Consider the following 26,184-nt stretch of genomic DNA (forward strand, 5'->3'; position numbering starts at 1 on the left):
TGGCTCCAACAGGATGACTACGTTAGACTGACTGAAGCAACCCCCCCCCACACACACACACAGTTATGCTAACCATCAGCAATCCAGCATTTCAGGGAAAGGGTTTGGCAGTCTAGTCTTACTTCTCTGCACTAAAGTCAAACATGTTTATAACTCCTTTGAAAACATCATCTTGTCTATAAATCCTCCAAACAGGAAGACTCAAAAATCAGTTTTATTTATAATTACCCCCCGGCCCGTATTCAGAATTTATAAGAGTTTTCTGCGGTTGTGTTTTCAGATTCCAGTTGGAAGCTCAGGAAATCCTCCCCAATCATCAGCAGGGGGCGATCCTCGCTCCACACATTAAAAATCTTTATTTACTGTCAAACTTTCAGTCCACTGAATGTTCTGTGGATTTATCCTTTTATTTATTATGTCAAAAAGCAGATTTTCACAGTAATTTAGCAACCTGGAAAGAAAACACAGCAACAGCTGCTTTAAGTGGATCAAACATAATCAGACTTTATCTCAAAGTTACTGTTTGGCTGTCTTCGGTTTCAACATGCAGATAAGTAGAAGAATAACCTTTGCCCTCTGAGACAGTTAATCATTCAGCTCCGAACACAATGACAGTCGGTGGAAGCTCAGAGAGGACTCCTCCATCGCTGCAGAGCTGGAATGGCAGATAAACCATCAGACGATTCATCCCAGCATGAAAACCAGGAGGAGCAAAGCAAAAGTTGTGGATTCCTGCAGGACGTCAGGAAATTCAACCCCAAAGACGTTTTCACCTGGTGAGTAATGTCCTGTAAAACTTGTTTTTGTTTAAAATATTTAAAATTTGGCTTCCAAAATACAACTGTCTAATGTTGTAGAAGATGCTTAAATTTGCAGAAATCTCATGTTCTTTTGTCAAAAAATTTGATTTTATCAACAATAGGTGTCGATAAGATCCTGAAACTAAACATATGCAAAAGAAAAATAGTTATGATCAAATATCCAACTGCATCATAATAAAAATGACATCTTACAACTTCTATGTTTCTATAGTTTCATAATCTGTTTAAAATATCACATTTTATATTATCTATTTATAGTTTTATTGTGTTACGTGTTTTTACCTTTATTAAATTGTTTTTTTGTGTTAATCTTTTAATGTACAGCCCTTTTCCAATTTTTAAATTGTGTTAAAGCGCCTTATAAATAAACCTTGGTGATTTTATTGTTTTTTTCTCATCAAAAATACTTTTCAGACTGATAAATGTTCATGTAATGTACTCTCTCCTAGTTATGCATCTCTCTGTGTTCATTAAATCTCCAAACTCTCTCCTATTATTGATTTACAAAGAGTTCTTTATGCTTTTCCCCCCCCAAACTATTGTGGTGCAACATTACAGCAGAGAATTTGAAGTCACATTGAGCAGGAGACGCCTTTTTTTTTAAAAAGATTTACCTGCAATATTTATTCACCTAAAATTCTTCTTGTTGGTCCACCGGAGATCAGAGCGATTGTTGCTATGAAAGCTATGAAAACGGCTCCGTGCAGGAAGTAAGTTTGCTGTAAAGTTCATCTGCAGGATTTAGTGAACAAATAAGCTGCTCCCTGATTCTGTGTGTTGTACTCAAAGCTGGGATTTTTTTTAACCATTATTAAAATCTAAAGGATGTTAAAAAAAGGCTTTCAACCCCTCTTCATGTTGAATACGATAACTCCAACTAAACGCTTCTTTCTTATCTTTTCTCAGGCAGCTTGCCAAGACGCTGGGCATGGGTCAAGGTCTGGCGGCTTTCATCTGTGGAACGGCCGTCTCCTCCCAGTACCTGGCCTCAAACTTCCACGTGGACACGCCCATGCTGCAGAGCATGCTGAACTACATGCTTCTGTGCGTCACCTACACCAGCCTGCTGCTCTGCAGGACAGGTACCGGCCTGGATTCAAAACACCTGAAAGCCAAGCACGGGGTTATTGAGGAGAGAGCATTTACAGTTAATGTTTCTGTTCTGCAATGCCAGACCTAAAAGGAATATAGGATCTAATTTTGCATTAAGGAGCTAAATTAAAATGTGGAAACAATTCAGGGTGAAGGAAAATATGAAACACAACATAATCTTTAGAGTCTTGAATTATATCAATAATATATAGCATAATATATAGCATCAGGCGTGGAATGCCGAACTGTGTAGTTGAGGTGGCTACCAGTCCAACGGACCACCCCTCTGTGACAGGATAGTAAAAAGTAGAAAAAGAAGAAGCCCCTCCCTGCTAGTCCAGTGTGAACACCATGGACTAAACGGACGTTCAAGAACCTTCTAAACGTGCACTTTTTGAAGGCATCACATGTCCGCTCTGTCTCTGTAGCTTGAAAAAGTAGAGTTTTAAATATCCTAATGGACAATTTACTAAGAAAAAAACATTTTTATTGATTACAAACAACAATGAAACCAACACAACGAAAATTAAACACATCAAGCACCCCAAATAAAATCGATTAAAAGCTTGGATCCCAAAGAATCCCAAAAATGAAGGATCGCTTTTGGAGAAAACAGATAAAATAAAATGAACTCATGACAACAAAACAGAAGTGTTTCTTAATAGCTTCTCAATATGGAGGTTATTTCCATGATCTTCATAAAACCTCTAACTTCTCTTTAGACTCGTCCTTCAGATCTCTCGTTTATTTCAAAGCTGCATTCCTTCATTTCCTTGTTTGCTTTAGAAGTAAATTATCAGTTTGTCTTCCATTTGCTGATGAATAAGCTGATGTTCCAATAAAGTTGTGTACATGCGTTTGTCCATTGGCCCCCGTAGAGCAGCAGGCTTGAGGGGGACTCAACTGTGTCCAGCAGCTGAAGTTCAGGGGGGATCCCCGTTCAAATGTAGGGGATGGCAATATCTTGCAGATTCTGAGGAAGAGGTGGTGGAAGTACTTTCTGCTGGGGCTGGTGGACGTGGAGGCCAACTACACTGTGGTGAAAGCGTACCAGTACACCACCCTGACCAGTGTGCAGGTATGCGACTCGTCTGCATGGAGGGAGGGGGGCCGAGGCGGCTCCACGTCAGGCTGACTGACCGTGTCTTTGCGCCACTGCTCCAGCTGCTGGACTGCTTCATCATCCCCGTCCTGATGCTGCTGTCCTGGTGGATTCTGAAGACCCGTTACAAAGCGGCTCATTATGTCGCCGTGGGCCTCTGTCTGCTTGGAGTGGGGGCCATGGTGGGGGCAGACCTGCTGGCAGGACGAGATCAAGGCTCCAGTAAGAAATTCTCTGGATAATCAACAAGCGCTTGTTAAATAAATAATCTGCACTTGTTAAGGACCGGATTATGGCGACAAAAATATGGATTACAAACTGGATTACAAAAATATGTACAGGCCCTTTCCAAAAATGTAGAATATCGTGAAAAAGTGCGTTGATTTCCATGAATCCATTTAAAGATGTGAACCTTTCTTTGATTATAGATTCACAGCCCACTGTTTAATTGGATTTAAAGGATCTATTTGTTTATATTTTCACAAATTAACTCATAAAAACCCACGAAAACAGAGCTGAAATTAGTATTTGAACTAAATTTAACCAAAAATACCAATCCAACATATCCCACAAACAATCAAAATTACAGAAATAATAAGGATAGTAAAGGAATTTGTCTTCTTTCTAAGGCAGAAGACAGAGAAACTGGTAGTTCATAAATACTTGATTTGCTTTTATTCTGTGTACCTCTTGAGAATGTTTGCTGGACATAAACTAATCCAATCATAAAAAATAATTGAACAGAATGAAATCAGGCTGTGATCATTAGGTGCTTGTTCTCGCCACAGCCTCAAACATCCTGCTGGGCGACGCCTTGGTCCTGCTCAGCGCGGTGCTGTACGCCGTGTCTAATGTGGCTCAGGAGTACACAGTGAAGAACCTGAGCAGAGTGGAGTTTCTGGGCATGCTCGGCCTGTTCGGCACCGTCATCAGCACCCTACAGATGTGAGAGAGCTGCAGTCTCCATCCGGCTGGACTCATTCCTTCCAGCGCGTTAACACTTCCTCTTCTGCTCCGTTTCTTCAGGGTCGTCCTGGAGCGAAAGGCGGTTTCTACCATCAAGTGGAGCTGGGAAGTAGGTCAGAACTTCCTTTGTGCAGAAGTTTTACTGTAGAGTAAGCAAACGTTATGCTACGTTTACACAGCTGTCAGAAACTCACTTTAAAGCGACCACTTTCAATGTATCGTCCACGTTGTTGTTGTTCACCTGTCAGCATGTCCCGTCAGGGGTCGCCGCAGCGAATCAGCTTCCTCTGAGTCGCACAGCTGGTTTGGCAGAGATTTTTAAGCAGAACGGCCTTCATGATTCAACCCTCACTTGTATCCGGGCTGGGGACCGGCACAGGGGGACCCAGACTTGGGCCCCCTTTGGCTACATAGTTTTGCAGTATCATGTAGAGTCTTGCCCAAGGGTACTCCTGCACAGCTAAGCAAGTTTCTACAACCGTTTTCAGGTTAAACGCACAAATTGCGTGGCTGTTGAACATGCTTTGAATGTTAAAGCAGGTTCAGATTTGACCAAACAGGGACTCGGATTACGTAGGGATGAATGGGTGGCGTCCCCTTTAATACACAGAAGAGCCAACCATTATATAAAATTGACCATGGAGGAGAAATTGCCAATTGCGGTTTGAACCCGGAAGGAAATTCTACGACACCAAGTCTTCCGTACATCGGGACGGAGCCGTGAAAACAACATTTACGAGATTTTGCACCACTCTCTTTGACATTCCGCACCAAGCCTCTTCCAGCCGTAGGTGGCGGGCGCTTTAGTAAACAGTAGAAATAGAAGAAGAAGAAAAGGAGAAGCCCCCTTCTGACCTGATCGCAGATAAAGTGGAGCCCACACATCATCAGCCAGAAGTGAATTGTAGCATCTTTTATTAAAACTTTGTGAGCTTTTAGTGTGCAAGATTAGCTTAAAAAGGGGGGAAACGGTTTTAATTCATTTGTAAAACTTTTACACCTTTTACATTCTTTCGACTACCATAACTTTGAAACCCTTAAACGTTCAAACTCTCAACATGAATGGACTCATTCTATAAACAGAAGCAACACTTTATATTGTTGCTTTTCTCTGTGGATCAGACGATGTGTCAAAGGGCATCGTAGGTTTTGACAGAGACGTCTCCAGTGTTTAAAGCTTAAACATAGTCAGCATTGCCACTTATGTTATTCTGCAACCAGGTCCTCCTGGTCCCTACTGGTCCAGTGTGAACACGAGGGTCTAAATCCACATTCTGAACGTTCTTGAACACCTCACATGCCTGATGTGCAGGCGGCTTCAGAGTTATGCTTTAACCTAAAAGATAAACTTCTTGATTTACACCATCCTGCAGCCAGAAAAGGCGTTTGTTTCCACCAAAGTGAATTTATTCATTCATTATCAGAACGAATAGAGCAGACGTGCTTTCTCTCCTTCCAGGACTCCTGTTCTGTGCATTTGCTCTGTGCATGTACGCTTTGTACAGCTTCATGCCCATCGTGGTGAAACTCAGCAGCGCCACCGCCGTCAACCTCTCGCTGCTCACGGCCGACCTGTTCAGCCTCTTCTGTGGGATCTTCCTCTTCCACTACAGCGTGAGTGTTCTCCTCTGGACCACAAGAACAGACTGAAGGGAATTTATTTCCCTTTTCCTTCACGGTTCCTCGAAGCAAATAAAAAAAGGGAAGCAGCAGGAAGACTGTCAAACCAGTTTTTTTTATAGAGTTTTTATTGAAATTGATTCAGTTAAACTCTTGAGTCCTAATAGAAGCCATCTTTCACAAATATGTCAGCTTAGCACAGTCAGAAAGTCTCCTGCAGAAGTTCCCTTAACCCAAAACCTGAAAGTGGATTACGTAGACCACGATGAAGCTGCAGGTCTGACTTTAGGTGCACCAGACCTCCAACCATCACCGTCACAGGAGGGTTAATGAACAATCGACAAAAGTTAAAGCCCAACAGACAGTAACCAATCATTTCAAACATCTTTATGATTTAACTAGAATAAGAAATCTGTTTTTCAAATTTAAATTCAATTTATCTCTCATGTTGATGTCGACAATTATTTTGAAAAATCATAAAAATGTGGGGTTTCACTTCCTGCAGAGGGGTGGGGTTGCCACAACTCAGAGGTGAATTTTCTAATGAATGCCTGCCGCTCTGCAGAAACGATGTCTCCAAAAAAACAACACAGGTTTTTTGAGTTTGCCTAAAAACTGCACATTTATAATTATAGATCACGGGATAATCTGAGTGGGACTTTAAATATTATTATTTGTGCTTTGATTGCTTGAAAAAAGAAAAATGTCAAATCAAATCAAAGCAAATTTAAAGGGGTTTGGCTACATGTTGCACCAGAAAAACAAAACATGAAGAAAAAGGAACTTCCTGGTTGAATAAACGTCAAAATGGAAAAAAAAAATAGTGATGTGTAAAATAAAAAAATGGAGGCAAATAAAACTGTTAACAAATCGTAATCCTTACTTTTCCTTTCTCTGTCGATCCAAACACCCAAAACAAATAGTTTTATTTAATAATGAAGGATCATCAAGGTTTTTGCAGTCAAAACATTGAAAAAAAAATTACACAACATAAAAATCGTATAAAGGGAAGTTTTTCTTTGTTTTTAGGGTTTAAAAATGGTTTTGACTCTGAACAAAACTTTGCACATCTTTTACTTTATGGTCTTCTCTGTGTCAATCATTCATACGTTCTATTATAACCTTCTGTCCCTCCGCAGTTCTCCGGACTCTACCTGGTCTCCCTGGTGGTCATCCTGATCGGCTTCATCACCTTCAATGCCGTCCCAACTGTTACTAGGTCTGCAGAGCCCACCACCTCTTCCTCCTCCTCCTCTTCCTCCATTGGCGAGGACGCTTGCTTCGACAATCCCGTCACTCAGGAGGACGTCTCCAAAGAAGTGTCTGTTCGGATCCCAGCTGAGGTGGAACTGAGGGGGGAACAAAAGAGGAAGAGGAGGGCTGCAGAAGAACACGATCGTGAAGATGCCGTTGGAGTCAGAAGCAGCACTAAAATGTGAAGAGCAGCACGAGTGTCCATGAAAAATTCAAGAATTATGGAGTTTTTCTTAGCTTTTTGAGGCTGATCTGTTTTATTCTTCTTTTTGTCAGAGGCATGAAATGTTCTTGATTTTGACCAATAAATATTCCTCTTCATGTGTGAACATCATCGTCCGTCTTTCAGATAGCTTCTGACAGGTGAGAACCGGTCATGATTCCTCTCTGTCTCTGTGGGTCAAACTCACCGATGACCCTTCATTGTGCTCAAATATGAACACCTGGAACATTTTCAAATCTCATTTGTCAGCCGTGTCACACTGAGTCACATGATGTCTGTTGAGTTTTATTTGCTAAAAAGTTGCTGATGTGACTTGTAGAGTCTTAGAAATGTTTAGACTGTGTAAAGTAAACCAATTAGAAAGAATACATTAAAGATAATTTACAAAATTTGAGTTTTTTTTTTTAAATCTGAGTTGATAAATTGGTAAGTGTGTGAGACCCCCCACCCTGTTTATCTCATCATCATCTTTTGAAATGCTAAAAAAAAGGGTACCTTAGAAATCTAAGGAATCCCAGGCTTTAAACTGGGATTTGGCTCTTTAGGTGAACCGAAGGCCACAAAAGGTTTTCTCTCAGAAAAAACGTGACTTCTTTGAATGATTAGTGACAGAGGATAGTTTTTCACATTTTGATGCAATCTTTTTATTCAACCCATGGAATAAAAGCTGAAAGTCTGCACTTCAATGACATCTGAGTTGTTTTATTTAAAATTCACCGTGGTAATGTACAGAAACAAAATTAGAAATAATATCTCTCTGTCCAAATATTTATGGTCCTGACTGTGTATATATACGTATATATATTTATATAGTCAAAAGGTTGTGCTTGTGTTTTTTAAATAAGAAAATATTTCTTTTTGGGGGGGGGGCGTCACTGTTTAAAAAAATTAAAAATAAAAAAGTTCGGAATGGGTGTAATCAGCTAAACAGCCACTAGAGGGCAGTGTAAAAAATATGCCACAGATGGCTTGAGGAGGCACGCTGGTCACGTGATTCGTTGACGTAAGGAAGAAACCGCGATATTTCAGTATCAACAAGCGCTCGCTGTCTGGCTGTTTCGGATTTTACGTTTTCTGTTGTAATTTCCCCCCCCAGAATTCCCTTGTCGTGACTCGAGTTTTGTCCTGAAACGAGGCTTACTGCGGTTAAACTAAGCCGCTCTGTTACCGGAAGTGGGTCACGGCTCTTCCTTTTGGGTTCCAAAGCAGTTCTGTTCTGTTCGGGCCCACGTTAACGGTCTAACGGACGATGGTTCTGGTGAGAAACCTCCGTCCTCCTACCGAGGGAGTGCGCCACGAGGAAGCCAACACCACTGCGGTGCTGAGCGGGCAGCAGCTCGGCTGTGGCACGTTGTACGTCGCCGAAACGTAAGTGATCCACGTGGCGCGCGTGTTTTGGTCGTTACACGTTGGAGGCAAATCTTTATGCACATTTCATTCACCCCGAAATGTATCCATCATAATATGTTCGATGATAAACTGCAGCTTGTTAGCACTAGTTCAGACCCCAGGAAGAGCTTCCGGTATTGCCCTGCTTTTCAAAATAAAACGTTAAATCGAAGTCATGTTTACGTGACAGTTCCGTGGTTCATTTTCTGCTGTCAAAGTATTGAATTAAAATAGGTTTATTGATTTATCCCCATTGATTTGTTTGTCTTTAACTTTAGTCTCAACTGATCACAAGACCTTTAAAGAGTAACTTTCCGTTTTTTCATATTAATTTTGTATTTTAAAGGTTAACACTGGATGGACTCTATACATGAAGTGTAAATACTATGTTTAACTAAATCTTTTCATTTTAATAACTTTGAATAAAAAATAATAGATTAGATTTGTCCCTGTAGTTAATTCCTGTGATTATTGTTATTTCTTTTTTTAGTGAAATTAAATTTAACTTGATTATTTGCTCAGGAAATCTTAATAAGATGTACTTTGAGGTTCAACATAACTCCTCTGATCATTCATTATTGTTTGGTAGTGCATTTTTAAATGAATATATTTTATTTCTCAGGTTAATGGATAAATAATTCAATAGAAAGGAGTCAGTGAGTCAAAATGCAGCCTATAATAAAGATCTTTATGGTTACGTGGCGCTGCAACACTTTCAGCTAACTCGACGTCAGACTTGATTCTCTTTTTCTGGTTTTTAATGTTGGAATCGGCCTCCTCTGATCTGTGTCTTTGTCCGTCTCAGGCGCCTGTCGTGGTTCGACGGCTCAGGGATGGGCTTCTCCCTGGAATACCCCTCCATCAGTCTGCACGCCATCTCCAGGGATGTCAGCGCCTACCCCGAGGAGCATCTCTACGTCATGGTCAACGGAAAACTAGGCGGTAAGAAAACCTTCAGTCATCTCTAAGCTTATTTGATTGCTTGAAATAAACCATTTCAAATCAAATCAAATCTCCTGAAAGCAGATCTGGGTTTTCTGCTTTGGTTTTTCTTCATTCATTCAACAATTTCATCCGTTCGTTTTCTTGTAGGTGAGGGTGAAGCTGAGATGACAGAGAAAGCAGCAGAAGAAGAAGATGATGATGGTAGTGACAGCAGCAACGGTGACGAAGAGGAAGTGATCACAGAAATTCGATTTGTTCCCAGAGACAAAGCTTCATGTGAGTGAGCGGTAACGGCCACCCGATCCGTGACGGCTAACCGATCAAGATCGCGTAGCCGTCACGGATCGGCCCCCCCCCCCTGATCCCGCCCGTCTGCCATAAAAAGTAGAAGATTAGAAATGTTTGCGTCTGTTTCCACGCAGTGGAGTCCATGTTCTCAGCCATGTGCGAGTGCCAGGCGTTACATCCAGACCCCGACGACGAAGACTCAGACAACGACTTCGAAGGAGAGGAGTACAATGTGGAGGAAGCTGGTAAGGACAACAGACGCACACAGCCGGGGAAACTTTATTTAAAATGTTTTTCTTATTTTATTCCCATCATTTTTGCAGAAATGCAAGGATTTTCTCACATATATAAAATAATCAGATTTTTTTGGATCAATATTAACTTTCAGGTGATTGATTGATGCTGAAACTGATGGTCAGTGAAACGCTGAAGATGACTAAAAGAAACTCAAATATTAACCCTAATTCTTTATAGTTCATACTGTGGCTGTAATGGCCTGGAAATTAAATCTCTGCTGTTTTTTTCACACTAAATATGATTTCAGATTTACATTGATTTTTTTTCTTTCCCCTCTCTTTACTTTCTTTAAAAAAAAAAAAGACAAATGACAGAATATAGCTAGCAGAAATGCTTTTATTTTGACATTTCCTTTGGGAGTGGACCTCAATTCAAGTTGCAACTGAATACAGACTGTAAGGCTTCTGAAACGTTGTGTTTTTGAGCTGCTGCTGCTTGATCGTCTCACAGAAAGCAGCACCGTTTGACTCTGGCTCAGCTGCTGAAACCAGTTTGTGCTTTAGGGAGCTGCTAACGCATTCTGCAAATTGTTGCTTCAAGTCTGAAGTTGAAAATCCAAACCCCTTCCATGTTTTTTGGGAACGAGCCCCTCTTCTTTTTGCTTGCTGGCATTTTACCGTGCGAGAGACGGGCGGGCTAACACAACAGAGCAGGATGCTGGACGGAAAAAATCCAGATTGTCCCGAAAGTAAATCTTTCTAAAGACCCATTCAGATGAAAACGGTGTTTTTAACATGTTCATGTAGCATTTTTTCCTCATGCTGGAGGACAAATATTAAGAAAATAAGGCTTTAAATTTCATTTTTCATTTAAAAAAAAGCTCATAACTGCACTCTGCAACCCCCCTGCTCCTTTCTGCTGCATCTACTTAGAAAAATAGATCCATAGACGTCTTCGTTTTCCTCGTCTGAGCTGGAATCTGGATCTAAACTCTACGGCTGGACAGCTCCGATATCATGCTCGCCGTTTATTTGGACCGGTGATTTTAGGTTGGGGGGTGTGAGGGGCTGGAAGCTAGCAGGACACCGTGTAAACAAAGGAATGATGGGAAGAGAGGTGGGCTTACTCCCTGCCAACAGTTGAGAGGTGAAATTCTTTTTTTTTTTTTGGTCCTTGCAGCTGAATTTGAATGAACTCCTGCCGCTCTGCAGACACTATGTCCCAGAAAACAACAAGTTTGGGGATTTTGGCTTAAAACCATAAAAGAGCTTTGAAAATAGATCAAATGATTGGAGTGGGACTTTAAAGAGGTGTTAACAGTCGTACCCCTCATTTCACCACGGAAGGATAGCCCCCCCCCCCCCCCCCCCCCCCCATCTATGGCGAGACTTGAGTTCAGAAATCACACGCCGTAGGCGAAATCTGCAAAATAGATATCATTTTTTATTTTTTTTCTATTTATTCTAGATGTCGTAAGGCTGTAAAACTCCTCACTACACACTTTCTACCCATTTCTCAGACAAACACGAACGTTTTCACTCTTTTTTCTCTTGTTTCAAACCTTCATTGAAAAATACGTCCAGTTTTATGGGATGAAAACAAAGATCTGCTCATGACTGCAGATTTATGTACATCTGGCAAACTGAACCCATTCTGGACAGGAGACGGAGGAGATTAATGGACAATTTGTAAAAAAATAAAACGGTTTTCTGACTTGGATCTGTTTGTTTTTCTCTGTTGGCCGTCTTGTCTGGACTCCACGGATGCAGAAGCAGGTAAAACCTACAGACTTTTCATTTGCATCAAAACATCAACATCTTTGTTTGAGAGTCGGTGTGAAAAGTCCGACCGTCCAGTTTCTCCTCACAATCGCATTGTTAGTTGATGTTGTAGTTCAAAGTCACGAGATGGTTTGTAATAGATGTTATAAATTAAACAGTTTTTAATTCATTTAGGGAAAACAATGAAGACACATCCTTTGGATTTAGTTCCTAAAAATTACAGAATAATAAACAGAGCGTCTGACATTTCTCCTCCTCACGATGCACTATCTCCTTTTCTCTACACGCCATTGCGTTTCTCCGTCTTCCTCCGCCCGTCCAGAGTACGGCCACGCGGACGTCCCCACCTTCTACACCTGCGACGAGGGCCTGTCCTCGCTGACGCAGGAGGGCCAGGCCACGCTGGAGAGGCTGGAGGGCATGCTGGCTCAGTCTGTGGCTCAGCAGTACCACATGGCCGGCGTGAGAACGGAAGAAACCAAGGCGGAATTTGAAGGTCTGAGGGCTCTCAGCTCAGCGGTCACATGACTATAGACTCATAGCTGGCAATTGTTTCAGTCGTTCCGGTGTTCATGAAACGTAGGACATTAATCCTGACATGTCTTTCTTTGCGCAGACGGGATGGAGGTGGATGCTGCCGTGGCGGAGGCCGGTCAGTTTGAGGATGCAGACGTGGAGCACTAGTGAGTCTGTGTGGGGTTGACTGTCTGCTTAAGCCTCTGACGTCAGAGCGTTAGCTCGGCGATCAGCTTTCTTCATAGAAAACGTGTCCAGTTGATGCTTTTTACCCTCTACTGTGATACACATAGAAAACCATGGCTGTGTTTCCTGCACGAAATACACTTTAAATGGATATAATTACGTTTTTCCTCATTATTTTCTTCTCCTTTAAAGAAAAATGTGTTTTAAACCAACGTTGTTGTGTTTTTCTGCAGGTCTCTTCCTCGTGGGTTTGGCCCTGCACTTCCTGAAGGCTCTCATCTGCACTTCCCATCATGCTCTGCTCTCTAAACAGAGCATTAGCAGCTTCATTTGTGGCGTTTAGGCCGAGTAAACGCAGCACGTTGCTGACACAGTACAACTATGCGGTCTAGTAACGGAGACGGAGGAAAGACGTGCAGAAAGCCTTTGTTTCTGTTTTGTACCTAACGATCATTTCACTGATTTTCCTGTTTGGAATCCATCGTCTTTGTTAGCAGTTATCAATAAATACTACGTTTTTGTATGTCTTTGGATTTCATGCTTTAAAACAAGAGAAAAACTTCATTTATTTGCTTAGTTATCTGTTTTAAACGTGTTTCTCCTAGTTGAAACTTGAAATAAAAGTTAAAGAAAGATTTAAAATACTTTAAACTTAAAAAAAAGCATAGATTTTTTTAATAGATTGCGCTTATCTTTTAGGAAATACAAACTGGGTTGTAACTTTTCAAAACCCGCCGTATGTTTGCTTGTATTGACATAAATGTTTACGTTTTTATCGCACAGACTTTAACCGTCTGAAAAACAACAGTTTTCAGTGTTTTTGTGTAAACCTGAGATCTTCTTGTTGCATAAACTGGTCTATTCTGACTGATTCACAGAAACGACGGTTCTTTTCCTGCGCCTCAAAGTGCATCATCACATCAAAATAAAAAATAGAATTGAAATAGGTGTTAGTAGTGATGGCGGACGGATCCACCGGCCTGCAGGTGCAGTCGATCCGCCTCAGGAGGAAATCTGGTTTGGTGGCGCAGGAGAACGGTTTTACTGAGACCCAAAGGCACTTATTTAAACAGCGGCATCCCATAATGCCCTTTGGTTGTCAGATTTCTGCTTTCTCCGTCCATGTTGTGCCTTTTCCACGTATGAACCGTTGATTACAGTTGAAATGAGGGATCTTTGCGAGACGCACACACAAAGTTGTGGCCTTCCACAGCCGTTCCACATATGTGTAACGGTCTTTTCACGCGTGTGCCACCGATATATAACCTTTATCTGGCGTAAACGATGCACGTATCACGTTAAAATGACGTCATTGATGTAGGAATCACTGACAGCATATAGACAGCTCAATAATCACCAACAGTTTATGCTCTACGTTCTTTGCGTGGCTCATCTGTGAAAATTTCACGTAAAGAAAAAAACTCATTTCTTTCCATGTATGATCAGTTTTCATCCGTGCTAAATGTAGGTGGTGGCTTTTTGACTTTAATATGCTAAAAGGTTTACTTACAACAGAACTATTTGTGTGATAAATATTTATGCAATAATTATTACATTCATGGTTTTAATGGAAGCATAATCTGACTTTTTTTGTACTTATGCAGAACAGATGAAGCTGAAAATAATGTACAATTTTACAATAGTATAACTCTGAACAAGTGAGGTTTTTGTGACATTTCTGAGTGAAATATTAAATTTGTGCTTTTATTATGAAATTCTGCACGTAAAATCCGTCCTGTTTTCAAAACAAAGTGCGTGTCGGTGCTCATCCTCTCCTCTCAGCAGTCACATCTACTGTCTGTGGGTGGTGGCGGCGCTCTCCTGGGCTCACGCCGCCTTCTTGGAGCTCAGAGGGAGACGTGGCGACGAGGACGTCGTCCACAAAACCGCTGAGACTTTGTCAGACAGCAGCACCGAGCTCAGCATCCCTGAAACAGGAAGTCCAGATGAGAAAATGCTTTTTTGAATGGATAAATAAGCCAGCAAAATTACATGTAAACCATTTCAAATAAAACGTGAGAAAATGGTTTTTGCATAGAAAGGTAAAAATCAGTTTAAATATTGAATACTGGACTGAAAAAGATCTGTTTACACACATCCGTCCCACAAATCTGCTGACTTACTTAATGAAAGAGTATGATGGTTAAATGGAAAATGACAAACATTGTTTTTCTTTTTCCTGAATAAAATGTGATGAATGGACCTATAGGTTCTGGTTCCGGCTCACTAAAGGCTGCGTTTGTTTACAGAGACTCTGAAATGAACGAGTCATCAGAAGTCTGTGTTTAAGCTGCTTAACAGATTTGCATGAGTCTCGCCGTCGGCCACAGACAGAGAGTGACGGATGTGTTCGTCCCTGAAATGACCATAAATCAAGTTGGAAAAATTCAGTGAAACATCCAAAAAAGCGTCTGCTTTCATCTGAGACAAATCTGTCCAAATTTATTCCAAGTCTCCCAATATTTAAGGAGAAAGAAACATTTTGAAACACATACTTGAACTGTATCTGATTACCAGCAATTAAATGAAGTCTATGTTTGTTTTGGGGCTGCATGGCGGCGCAGCAATAAGGCCCCTGGTTCAAGTCCCGGCTGGGGGACCTTTCTGTGTGGAGTTTGCATGTTCTCTCCGGGGACATTTGATTGATTCCTGTAAATTGCCCGTGGGTGTGAGTGTGCGTGGGTGTGTGATTGTGGCCCTGCAACAGACTGGCGACCTGCCTTTGCCCACCAGTGGATAGGCTCCAGCAGCTCCGTGACCCCGAAAGGTGACCTAAACGTGAAGAAGATGAATGAACACACGTTTTCGTTTGTTTGGGTGCGACTTACCCAGAACCGGGCTTAGCCAGTATATGAAGCAGTTCTCCAGGAAGGAGGGTCCAGTGCAGAGGAACTGCGTGGAGAAGGCCACTGCTGGGTTCAGCACTGCTCCAGTTACACTGCCACCTACACACACAGCAACACAACAGTGAGTTTACGGCTCACATTTGCACATTTGGGACTAAAGTTAAACAGAAATGCATGCAAATGCAAACTTGATGGGGAGTCACCAAACCTGCATAAACCATTGTAGTGATGGCTGCTGCCACCGCGTGCACGCGGAACTTCTCCTCCAGCCTCTGGGTGCAGGTGATGACCGTCTGGACCGCGAAGGCGCAGACCAGCTCCACCCCGGCGGCCTTGGTGAGGGGCGCGCGGACGGGGCTGCTGCAGTGGAAGCCCAGCAGCCGGTGGCGCACGTGCAGCTCCGACAGCCCGATTCCCCAAACGAGCCGCACCGCGCCGCGCGCGGCCGCTGCCGCGCCGAACTGGCACGCAATCCGCCGCAGCGCGCATCCGGCGGGGAACCTAGCGTGGTACGCGTGCACGAGCACACCTGACGGGTTCCCGATGGCGCCCCTGAAGGTGAGTCCGTGGACCACGGCCGCCAGGTAGGTGAGTGTGAGCGCGAGCTGAGGTTCGATTCCTCCAGCGTCGGACAGCAGCTTGAGCTCGTGCGTGCAGCAGCACAGCTGGAAGGTGGAGACCAGCTCCCCCAAGTAAGCCGCGAGCCCGGTGTCCGCGCGGGCCCCGATCAGCAGCCTGCGGGTCACGTCACTCACAACCACGACCAGCGCCAGCACCGACAGGGACGCCGCCACGTCCGCGCTCATGACCGCGGAGCACAACACCGGAACTCTGTGGATGCAGCAGCGGACTGAAGCCCCGCTCCGTCCCGCAGGATGCGGTGATGCGCCGCAGTGAGAAATGAGCGTCTGCTGCGCCAGGGACTCACATGGTGCGGAAGTGAAGAACGACAGCTGCTGTCTCCAGTTTCTCTCCTACTTCTTTGCTCACCTGTCTGCTAGAAACTTGAGTCAAATCCTTTAACGGGAGTTATGTCATCATTTATGCCTCCAGTTTTTAGATTTTGCTTAGTTAATCAGGGCTGCGGCTGTAAGGAGGCGCCCTCTGCTGGTGAGAAATATGTTTACACCTTCAAAGTCTTAGACGACTTTTAGGAGTAGAGTTTTCACAAAACGTTACTTCAGTAATTCTAACTCCTTATAGTACTTATTTAGATTTGATCAAAGCCATGAAATAAACAGTTTTTTGATGGAATCCTTGTGAGTTTTGTCAGGGGACTACAGCCTGAGGCTCTTGAGCCACATGTGTGCACATGCTTATCCCTCCATTGTGGCTCTTTGACTTCAAAGAAAATGCCAACACACTGAATAATTGTTTTTTTTATTGTAGTTTTGGTTAAATTATTTGCAGATAATAAAGTTTTTCCATTTATGTTTAGATTTTTGACATGTCAGATAATCAAGCAAAATGGTTGAAACCATGCAGGGGACTTTTTTAAAGTCTTCTTTTATCCTTTAGAAAAATTCTGTACTACTTTGCATTCATTACATTCTTTTTTTTAATAAAAAATATTGATTAGATTTATTTTTGGCACAAATAAACAGAAATAATTTTTTCACATTTTTTCTCCAAATGTGAATTTTTTTTTTTTTTTACTTTTGAGAGAAGCTCATGACTTCTTTTCACAATAAAAGACATCTTTTGCCAAAGAGGAAAAACTAAAGCTTTTATTTTTAGAAAACAAAAATAACCTTGTTATAATTTAATTATTGTTATAAATGAATGGCTTAATGGTCACAAAATAGAGTGTTATTTTTCTAAAGCGTGACTTTGCATCTCTCACTGGGGTTTTGGTCCGTAAGAAACGGGTCCAAATGGCTCTTTTAATGTGAAAGGTTGCAAACCCCTGAGCTAGGATTACCAGGAATTCAGATACTGGATAAAGGGGAATTTTATACGTGATACAAATCCTGTTTCATGTACTGTGAAAAAAAGTTACATGTCTCATTATTTGATTAAATGTATTTAAATGAAACAGTATTGGTTTTATTATTGAAAATGTATTTCTTTACATGATTGCCTTACGGTTCAAAGCACTGATATCTTCTCTTTTTTAGCTGTTAAGGATGAAAAAGTTTAGTATTGAATAGCTTACCGAAAACCGACAATTTAAATGCAAATTTGCTTGTCTGGACTGAAGTTTAAACCAAAGTAACCAGCACTTTCATACACAAAGAATTTTGAAATCTACTTTAACCCTTGTGCTATCCTAGGGTCTTTAACGTTGGGAGTTGGGTCATCTAGACCCACTAGACAGTGCGCTGAACCTTTTTTCTTCAATGATTTGTGATCTTCACTGGTGTCCATGGATTACATGAAATCTTTCCACCTTTATCCACCTTTGTCATGGTAGGGAGAACACGTCAAAGTAAGGGTGGGGTCATCTAAGATAGCACAAGGGATAAAACAATGCATTGTCTTCTGATTCTCACGTCATAATAAAAAGAGCTTTGAGTGACTTTCAGTTACATGAATGATGATGCAATCATGATCAATGTGAAATACAGACCACTGGGTGTCACCAAAACCTCAGCTTTTCCTTTATTACCTTGACATTCAGTGTGACATCTTCAACAGTTTAAAACAAATATTCAATCTGAGGTGGAACTAAACTAATTTATTTTTTAAAAAACTGGGATTTTTGCATCAAAACAGTCACTTGTCAAATACACTTAATGTTGATAAAATCAAAGTTTGAATTGGCGGTTTTAAATTGGTTAAAAACGACATAGTCATCACAGAAAAAAAAAAAACATGTATAGGATGACATGTAACCTAAAAGTCATTATAATAAAGCTCTGTCTGATTTTTTTCTTTCTATTTTTTTGTGTAGCACTTTGAGTCAAACGTGGAAGTTAATTGAAGATTTTAAAATAAATGCAATTGAAATCAACAAAATATGACCTCCCTTTATGTTATAGAAGAATAGAACAAAACCTTATTGATTCCACAAAAGGGGATATTACATACAAAGATCAATTACCAACAAGTAGTACTTGTATAAAAAGCTCAAGGCTTTCTAAGAGTACAACAAAGTACACATCTGTAACAGAAGACATTTACAAAAGTGGCAAACTTAGCAATCCTCACCTTGGTTAAAACGTTGAACAAGGTTTCATTGGTCCACTTGACGGAATCAATGTCAAGAATCCAAATGTTTAGATAGGCATTCAAAACCTGAAATTGCATTAAAATGTTAATGAAATGTATTTTACATACATTATATACATTATTTTTACTTGGAATATAAACTCAATTTATTGAATGTACACATTTGTTACTTTCTATAGGAAAAAAGGATTGTTTTCTGTTCTTTAATGTTTTTTTGAGAGAAATGTTCACTCCTCACCTTACGGACGAGCAATTTCATTAAAAAATTATGTCATCTGAGTTTTAAAAATTATATCTGTTTCTTTCTTATTGACTTAATAATCTAAAATAAATTATTTTAAAGGAGAGTTCTCTCTCACTGTGAAGCTCATCTAAATAACGACGTCACCGCTGTGTGTTTGAAATATCCTTTTTTTCTGTAGTTAATATTTCCATAACATGGTTACATGAAGGCAACACGCAGGGACAACCCATACGTGAGTGTCTACAAATGCGCACTTTTTATTTGTTACGTGAATGCAGCATAGGTCGTTCGGTTTTGCCGGCGAGTCGGGACCCGCCCCGAGAGTTTAGACGGACATCTTTGTCAGCCAATAGAAATGAGGCAGTGTGGACGACCAACCAATGGCGTGGCCGAACGCTCCGGTGAGGAGGCGGGACTTTGTATGCAGCAGACTTCTCTGCGCTTGGCTAACAATAGCCTGGGCTCGGCAAGTTTTATAGCTAAAAAAAAAATCAGGCGAGGGCGGCAGAGCGGAGCAGGTCTGAGCCTCCGGAGGAGCAGGACTTTTCGGAATACATGAGACGCTGTGAGCCGGCGGAGGAAAAACACTCAAACCGACAGCAACGACATTTGAATTTGCTGTCAGACATTTGGTGAGCGGAGCTTTTTTTCCCTACTTTATTTCAGCAGGTTTTCCCAGCTGATGGGCTGCGTTGCCGGCCAGCATGGTGGTGCGCTGCGTGTGTGGATGAAGGAGGGAGCTGGTGGGAAATGTGCTGGAAAGACGCTGTTATCTTTGTTTCCCCCTCAACATAACCCCCATCAACGTGCGCTGCTTGGTGGACTTTTATAGTCAGGATTTTCCAGCCATAGGCGTTGGCGGGTTGATTATTATTTTATTAAACCAGCTGCTTCCCAAATGACTGGACGACGTGGGAAATGATAGCAGCACAGCAGGCAGAATGAATGAAGATCTGCCACTTTTCTCTCAGGGAATTGAACCTGTTTACCAGTTCATACATGCATTTAAGAAAAAAAGTGTCTCAATTTTCTTTTCTTTATTTGCATTTTAATCTTACTTTAGCTGCTCAGCACAGAAATCTACTAAATGTTTGGTCAAAGTTGATGCATCAAACCCCCTTATAGCTGTTTTCCCATCACCTGCAGTACAATCATTGATTTCTGTAAACGTGACTTTTCTGATTAGAGCCCTGCAAGCTGCTAGAAACGCTCAGAAGCTGGAGTTTCCACGTGGATCAGCAGAAACCGCTGCACTGTTCTTCATCCTGAGGTTTTCAGCTGCGTCCACCAACAGCTTATGCCAAAGCAATCTATGTGGATATGAGTGCAGCTCTACTTTGCCGTATTCAAGTCAAGTCCCCCCTCCCATCATCTGTTCAGCTATTTTCAAAGCATTCCCAACAGTTAAAAAAAACCCTCATGATTGTGATATTTTTAGCAAAAAAACCCAACAAAAAACAAAACTTGTGTCGCCTAAAACCCCGCCCACCCTTCCCATCACTGAGAGCTCTCTGTTTATTTCTCTTTTTGTGTTTGCTGTGGTTGAGTGGTCCAAATCCCATGTTAGTGAAGATTCATAGTAACTTCATGGAACAAAACAAAAAAGACACCAAAACTTAAGTTACATAATTATTTTTTTTTATCGTATTCCTGAAAATGGGGAAAACATAATGACTTTTTACACAACAAACCACTTTACTGTATTAAAAAAAGTGTTTTTTGTAATAATATTAAACATCAGCCATGTGCATAAATGCAAATCTCTTCCAACTTTTATGTCCTAATTTTTTTGTAGACTAAAATAGACATTTATGGAAGCGGTTACCATGGAAACCTGGGTGTGGCAAAAGGAGAGGCTCATTGGCTTGCATGGGGAATGCCCTCCCCTCCATTTGTCACTTTGACACCTTGTGACAGCAGGACAGAGGGCGGCGAAGGCGGGCGGGGGTTAATGACCCATTTGGCCCCTGCGGTTTCGGCCGGGCGTCTCTCCACGGAGGCCAGGACGGTGGAGTTCACGTGGACGCGGCCGCGCGCACGTGTGTTTTCCGCGTCTGCTGCGTCTCACCTGTTATGGAAGTTATTTTTAACCACGGGGCAGTTTGTTTGGGATCTGAGTCGTGTAGAGATGTGGACCAACAAAACGGGTTGCCATGGATACGGCAAGAGTGAAAGATGCAATGTGACTTTTTTTTTTTTTTTGGAGTTGTCTAATGAAAAGAAGATAGAAGGACTTTACCTACTTACTCGTAAACATTTGTTTTATGGAATACAGTGAAATGTGCAATGAGCCACTCTCGTCTCAGAAATTAAGAAACGGACGCTGTAAATACTATTTGGAATGTTCTCCTGTTCTACGAAACAAAAATTCACTAATGTCAGCAAGTGGAGGCGGCAAGCCCGCCCCCTCTCCCCCTCTCTGTTGCTGAGGACTTGAAGCAGGGAGTTTGTGGCGCCCCCAGCGTGATTTTTCTACATCACAAATACTCAGAAATGCAATTTTTAAGCCTAATGTACTTTATCAATACGCTCTATTGTCCAAAAAAGTACCTCAAGAACATGTTAAAAGCACAATTTTTGATCGTAGTGGGTCTTTAAAAGAAAAAGGACACTAAAGCTAGTTTGGAGGGTTAGTACGCTAAACGAAACGTCGCTCCAGCTTGGAGCTTTTAAGGTGCAGGTAGTGAGGTTGGATTCCTGACACATAGGCTTCTCTGTTTTCAGTCTCATGATTCCCCAAGAGCTACAGCCAGATGATGACTAATCAAACACAGAGTCGTCGGTGTTTGTGGAGTCACCACGCTGCTCCGGCTGCTTTAAAGACCTCTGAATACCAGAAACCGTGAAATCAAATCTTCCCCATCGCAGATATTTGTCTTTGCCGGGTGGGCGTTCAAACACCACACTGGCATGAATAGAGAGACTGGCAGTTGAGCGGCCGAAAAGGCTGCCAGCAGCTGAATAATGGATAGACTGTTTGCCTGCAAGGCTGCGGCGGCGGCTGAGCTGCACGGCGTCTAGACCAACCCCGACTCCGGCTCTCTGAAACAAGCTGTCTGGCTGGATGGGGATGAAAGGCGCGACTCCGTTTTTAAGCTTGTAATCCACTTTACTGATGTGACGTCAGATAAAAGGAGAAGTTAGGAAGCGCTTTGGAGCGCGGCACCAAAAAGATAGGCCAGATAGTTTTGGTTTGATCTCGGGTGGCGCTGAAGTTCTGCATAAGGAGGTAGAGGAGGAGACGTTTACAGGTGGAGCTCCTTCCACTCTGCATGAAAGCAGCTTTCAATACATTTTCTGCAGTCTTCATCATCTTCCTCATTCCACGCTGTATCCTGTGGTGATCTTCTTCTTGTGGATTGTGCTCAGAGGGCATCCGAGTTCCCTGACCTTGTTTTAGTTCACATCAATGAAAATGAATTCTCTATTCATTATCTATTAACCTGGTTTGGCCTATATATTTTTTTAAAATGTTTTGTAAGTGAAGATTGGTGTACGATTAGGATGGTTTTTTTAATTTCAGCCCAAAAAAATGACCAACCAAGAATTTATTAAAGCATGAATGCTGATCTGATGGCTCAATTACTACAAATGTTGTGTTGGACTTTTCGTCCAAAACTGCGTCTTGTCCTCTGAAATGACTTCTGTGTGTGTGTGTACGTCTCTTCCTTATCGTGTATTTTTTTGCTTCTATGACTTGTACTCTTGAAAATACGGTAGCAGTTGATTGAACCCCGTAGGCGATGCAGACCGAATTCTGTGAGATGAAAAGATAAACACCTTAGTTGCTAAGGAAAAAAAAAGTCCTGACCATAAAACAGATAAAGGATGTGAAGTCAAAACGTCCAGAAGGAGAGCTGATGTCATTCCCAGTGTGAGTCGTCCAGAGTCCAGAACCACATGGAGCAGGAACCTCCCACTCACAGGGCGCTGCCACACCCCACACAAACCCTAAAAGTCTCCGATAAGCTGAGGGACCGCCGCCATCAGCGAGCCGCGGGGGAGACTCCGTTTTCTTCTGGATTACATCATCACATGATTACATGCTGTAGATGTTCTGTGGTTAACCCGTGAGTGTGCGTTTTTGACTGAAGCAGGCCCGTGCTGAGGGGGCAGAATTACCGCTCTAGCCTCTTATTTGTCCTAAATAGCTTTAACTAGTCAGATAAAACAACTGACCGACGTTCATCATGGTTAGTGACTTGATCATGTGACGCACTCTTTCAGATTTATTTGCATAGAAAAGGGGGTTTAAAGATTTATGGTCAAAAGGAAAGTTATACAAAAAAAAACTGATAGTTTTGTCACTAAAAATGAATTGCAGTGTCCGTGGGTTATATAAATAATAGGTAGATCTGATAACCTCTTAATTTGCTTAATATTTGATTTACAAATGTTCACTTTAATGTAAAAATTTTGGCTTTAATCATATAAAAAATGAATAAAAGGAAACATATTTTTTAGGGTTTACGGATCAACAATAAAATGTTTTATTTGTACTGTTTTTTGTTAAATTGTTTGATAATTTTTTTTTCTTCTGAAACGTTTTTTTACACCAAAAAAATGAAGAAGAGCTCATTTTGACATTTCAAGTAGAGTTTTTTTGTTTTAATTTTTACTCTGTTGAGATCACATGTTGATGGAAATTAGTCATTACTAAATATTTATGGTTTTCATTTTGAGGTAATCTCTTCCCTTCCAATATTGAATTCCATTCAATGTCTTTATTTCTTTTCATTTCCACAAATCCACCAAAAAATCAAAAGATCTTCCACAAGTTCTGATAAACAGGAAAGGAAAGGGAACAGAAACAAAAATTATTTTTCTGCCCCTTTCAAATCTTTTGGATTGAACACATTTTGAGGTAAATATTAAAAAAAATTTAAATTAACATAAAAATAATTAATTAAAAAAAAAAAAAAAAAAGATAGATAGATGGAATGATAAATAAAGGAGTGGCCTCTATCCTTAGTCAGTTTAGCACAGAAAAGGAAAATAAAGGAAAAAACAAACTAAAACACCAAAGCAGATTCAATTAAGGCAATTACACCCTCTTTGCAGACAAATACTACTTCTGAGAAAAAACAAGAAAAGACGCATTTATTACAAATCCAATAATTATCTTTAGGTTTATGAAGCCGACAACTGCTTTTTGGCTCAGGAAATTAATTCTAAATAATTTAAAAATCACCACAAATGTTTATGGCAGTGTGTAACACGAGTGTGTGAGTAAAATATGAGGACAAAGCCATCAGTAATACCTGACACTACTTGTTTTTACACAGGAAAGTCATATTTTACTGTAATACACGACTTCTATAATGAATTATTTCCCACATAGAATAAGGGAGAGTATAACTCATGCAGTTTGATTAAACAGTTAATCAAATAGCGTAAATTCTTTAATTTAAAGATCTCAAAAATCAAAGTTTAGTTCAAACATGGTTCAGGTAACAGACTGGACCCAAATGCCTTCTAACATTAGTGGGTTTTTGTTGTTGTTTTGTGTTTCTAACCAGTTTTGACTCCTCAAATGGGTAAAATAAAACACTTTCTCAACAAAAAAAGAAGCAACATTTTAATCTTTATTTTTAAAAAAACAGTTGTTTTTTGCAGGCTTACTTTCAAATCTGAACCAACCTTTGCAGTAATTTATGATAAAATATTTGGTTTATAATGTTTTTCTTGGTTTAAAGCGGGGATTCTAACAGAGTTTCCTAATATTTATCAGATGCCAACATCATGATATAATTATTTTAGAGATGTCAACGAGCCAAAACACGGTTTACTGCCAAAGAATCTGAGGCAAGCATCCTCCTTTGCTTAGCTTCCCATTTCAATTCTTTTTCCCTTTAGAAAACCCTCTTCCTGTGTTTTTCTGAGCTTCCCCATTTATTTATTATTATTTATTATTCCTGTTTTTGGATGTTTTGAGCTTTCTCTCTAATTTCTTTCTCTTTATTTTTATTTCTTATTTGCCTCTTTTCTTTCTGACCCAGTCTTCTTGTCCAGTGTTTCATCTGTAATTGTGGTATCTAAAAATACCCCCTCATCTGGGCAACTGTCCTGCCGGGGCAGTACTCTTTTGTCCCTCAGCATTAAGGACCCACTCATGATGGGGGACGTTATATGAAGAAAATCAAGGTTAAAATTGCATTTCCTAGTATTTCTTTATTCAAATCAAATCATTGTGAATCAGGAGCAGACGAAAAAAATGAAGTTTAAAAAAAGTGTATCTGTGACGTAGAAAATACTCTGGATGGGCCAAAGCCTGTAGATGATGGGATGTGGGGGAAGGCTTGCTTTGGGCCACAACTGCTGCTCACAACTGCCGCTTTGCAGAAACAACAGTGTCACACAGCCACTGCAAACATTTTGGTTACTTTATGTGATGTACATAATTTGTAAGTCTTTCTTGCATTCTTCATTCGTCGATTGGTGCAGTTGTCCGTCTATGGTTCCGGCCAACGGATCTTTAAATCTTTAATCCGATAAGAAATACGCAGTTTATGCGTAATGTTTGTAGTTCATACCCAATTATTACGTAGATATTATGCAATTGTGCGTGATTTTTGCGAGATTCATACACAAATTTATGACTTTCCACGACCGTTCCACATCTAACAGACGTTTCAGGCGTCTACCAGCGATGTATAACTTTTATATCGCATAAATGGCACACATATGCTAAGATAACGTATCTGACGGACAAACGGCTTATGAATTGCATATTAGCACAATTATCGCCCACGGTTCATGTTCTACGTTGATTTACGTGTTCTTTTTTTGGTTCATTCCTGATACAGCTTTAAAGATTTCACGTTAAGCTACAACCTTTTCTCCCTTTTTTAAAAACGTATTTTCACGTTTGACCAATTTTATACTGGCTGTGGGACACGCTCTGTAGAAAACTACAGTTTTTGTTTTATTTTGGCTAAAAACGGCATAATTAAAACCATTGGGAACGCTTTAAAATAGATCAAACGATGATCGGAGCTTGAAAGAGATCTTCTCGTCTCCTGTTGATAGCAGAGAGAAGCATTTTCTAGTCGCTATAAAGGCGGTTTATCTGTAGTTTTCCCCGTGTTTGTACCATCATCTTTAGACACAATAAATGCAGGAGGAAAGCTTTGGTATGTAGTTTCCCTTTCGGCTTTTCCCATCAGGGGTCGCCACAGCGAACGAGTCGCATGGTAAACTTGGCAATGTTTTACGCCGGATGCCCTTCCTGATGCTACCCTCTCAAAGCAACCGGGCTTGGGACCAGCACAGAAGTAGAGAAGGGAACAGGGAGCAGCCCGGAGTCGAACCCTGGTTTCACGGACGGAAGGCGCCGCAAACCAGCACGAGCTAAACCTGCTGAAAGCTTTGGTATACTATACAGAAATAACTCATAAAACACACTTTAAAAAGGGATTTAAATCCTATTGATTCCAATGACCCGTGTTGTCTGTTGATGTCGACAGAAGTCTTCCGACAATAAACTAAAGACGCCTCCAATAC

The 26,184-nt window shown here is 41.1% G+C and overlaps 4 protein-coding genes across 6 annotated transcripts in view; 3 read left to right on the top strand and 1 right to left on the bottom strand.

The window, feature by feature from the left end:
• The first annotated feature begins 346 nt into the window (after positions 1-346).
• On the top strand, positions 347-7,463 carry LOC101165244 (solute carrier family 35 member F2). The gene is made up of 8 exons (XM_004075498.4): positions 347-776; positions 1,728-1,903; positions 2,864-2,991; positions 3,078-3,237; positions 3,804-3,960; positions 4,042-4,094; positions 5,441-5,595; positions 6,741-7,463. The coding sequence occupies exons 1-8, from the start codon at positions 661-663 to the stop codon at positions 7,038-7,040; spliced, it is 1,245 nt and encodes a 414-aa protein (XP_004075546.1). The 5' UTR covers positions 347-660; the 3' UTR covers positions 7,041-7,463.
• Positions 7,464-8,059: 596 nt separating this feature from the next.
• Positions 8,060-12,988, top strand: clns1a (chloride nucleotide-sensitive channel 1A). Of its 3 annotated transcripts, XM_004075252.3 has the most exons (8): positions 8,060-8,446; positions 9,273-9,409; positions 9,560-9,688; positions 9,835-9,945; positions 11,707-11,712; positions 12,041-12,214; positions 12,335-12,401; positions 12,654-12,988. In XM_004075252.3, coding segments are annotated over exons 1-8 (744 nt in total). In that variant the 5' UTR covers positions 8,060-8,327; the 3' UTR covers positions 12,655-12,988. The 3 variants fall into 3 exon arrangements, with proteins under 3 accessions (XP_004075300.1, XP_020563719.1, XP_023817468.1); XM_020708060.2 differs by lacking the exon at positions 11,707-11,712 and having other exon boundaries at positions 12,654-12,908; XM_023961700.1 differs by lacking the exon at positions 12,654-12,988 and having other exon boundaries at positions 8,328-8,446; positions 12,335-12,402.
• Positions 12,989-13,861: 873 nt separating this feature from the next.
• On the bottom strand, positions 13,862-16,857 carry LOC105355370 (aquaporin-11). The gene is made up of 3 exons (XM_023961698.1): positions 15,475-16,857; positions 15,249-15,365; positions 13,862-14,348 (listed from the first exon to the last, which is right to left on the bottom strand). The coding sequence occupies exons 1-3, from the start codon at positions 16,070-16,072 to the stop codon at positions 14,248-14,250; spliced, it is 816 nt and encodes a 271-aa protein (XP_023817466.1). The 5' UTR covers positions 16,073-16,857; the 3' UTR covers positions 13,862-14,247.
• A 2,259-nt stretch (positions 16,858-19,116) lies between these two features.
• pak1 (p21 (RAC1) activated kinase 1) overlaps positions 19,117-26,184 on the top strand; it is a 56,578-nt gene continuing 49,510 nt past the window's right edge. Inside the window, exon 1 of the mRNA XM_004075253.4 lies at positions 19,117-19,313. The gene's annotated coding sequence lies outside the window, so the exon portion shown is untranslated. The remainder of the gene's footprint in view (positions 19,314-26,184) is intronic.

The sequence above is a fragment of the Oryzias latipes genome, chromosome 13, assembly GCF_002234675.1.
Source record: "Oryzias latipes chromosome 13, ASM223467v1".
Lineage (NCBI taxonomy): Eukaryota > Metazoa > Chordata > Actinopteri > Beloniformes > Adrianichthyidae > Oryzias > Oryzias latipes.

Bases quoted from the DNA above. Each gene is read 5' to 3' on its own strand.
- LOC101165244 (XM_004075498.4), top strand. From the start codon at position 661: ATGGCAGATAAACCATCAGACGATTCATCCCAGCATGAAAACCAGGAG. The intron at 4,095-5,440 runs GTCAGAACTTCC...CTCTCCTTCCAG, and splicing joins CAAGTGGAGCTGGGAAGTAG to GACTCCTGTTCTGTGCATTT. The intron at 5,596-6,740 runs GTGAGTGTTCTC...GTCCCTCCGCAG, and splicing joins TCTTCCTCTTCCACTACAGC to TTCTCCGGACTCTACCTGGT.
- LOC105355370 (XM_023961698.1), bottom strand. From the start codon at position 16,072: ATGAGCGCGGACGTGGCGGCGTCCCTGTCGGTGCTGGCGCTGGTCGTG. The intron at 15,366-15,474 runs GTTTGGTGACTC...CTGTGTGTGTAG, and splicing joins CACTACAATGGTTTATGCAG to GTGGCAGTGTAACTGGAGCA. The intron at 14,349-15,248 runs GTAAGTCGCACC...TTCCTGTTTCAG, and splicing joins CTGGCTAAGCCCGGTTCTGG to GGATGCTGAGCTCGGTGCTG.
- clns1a (XM_004075252.3), top strand. From the start codon at position 8,328: ATGGTTCTGGTGAGAAACCTCCGTCCTCCTACCGAGGGAGTGCGCCAC. The intron at 9,689-9,834 runs GTGAGTGAGCGG...GTTTCCACGCAG, and splicing joins TCCCAGAGACAAAGCTTCAT to TGGAGTCCATGTTCTCAGCC. The intron at 12,215-12,334 runs GTCTGAGGGCTC...TTCTTTGCGCAG, and splicing joins AACCAAGGCGGAATTTGAAG to ACGGGATGGAGGTGGATGCT.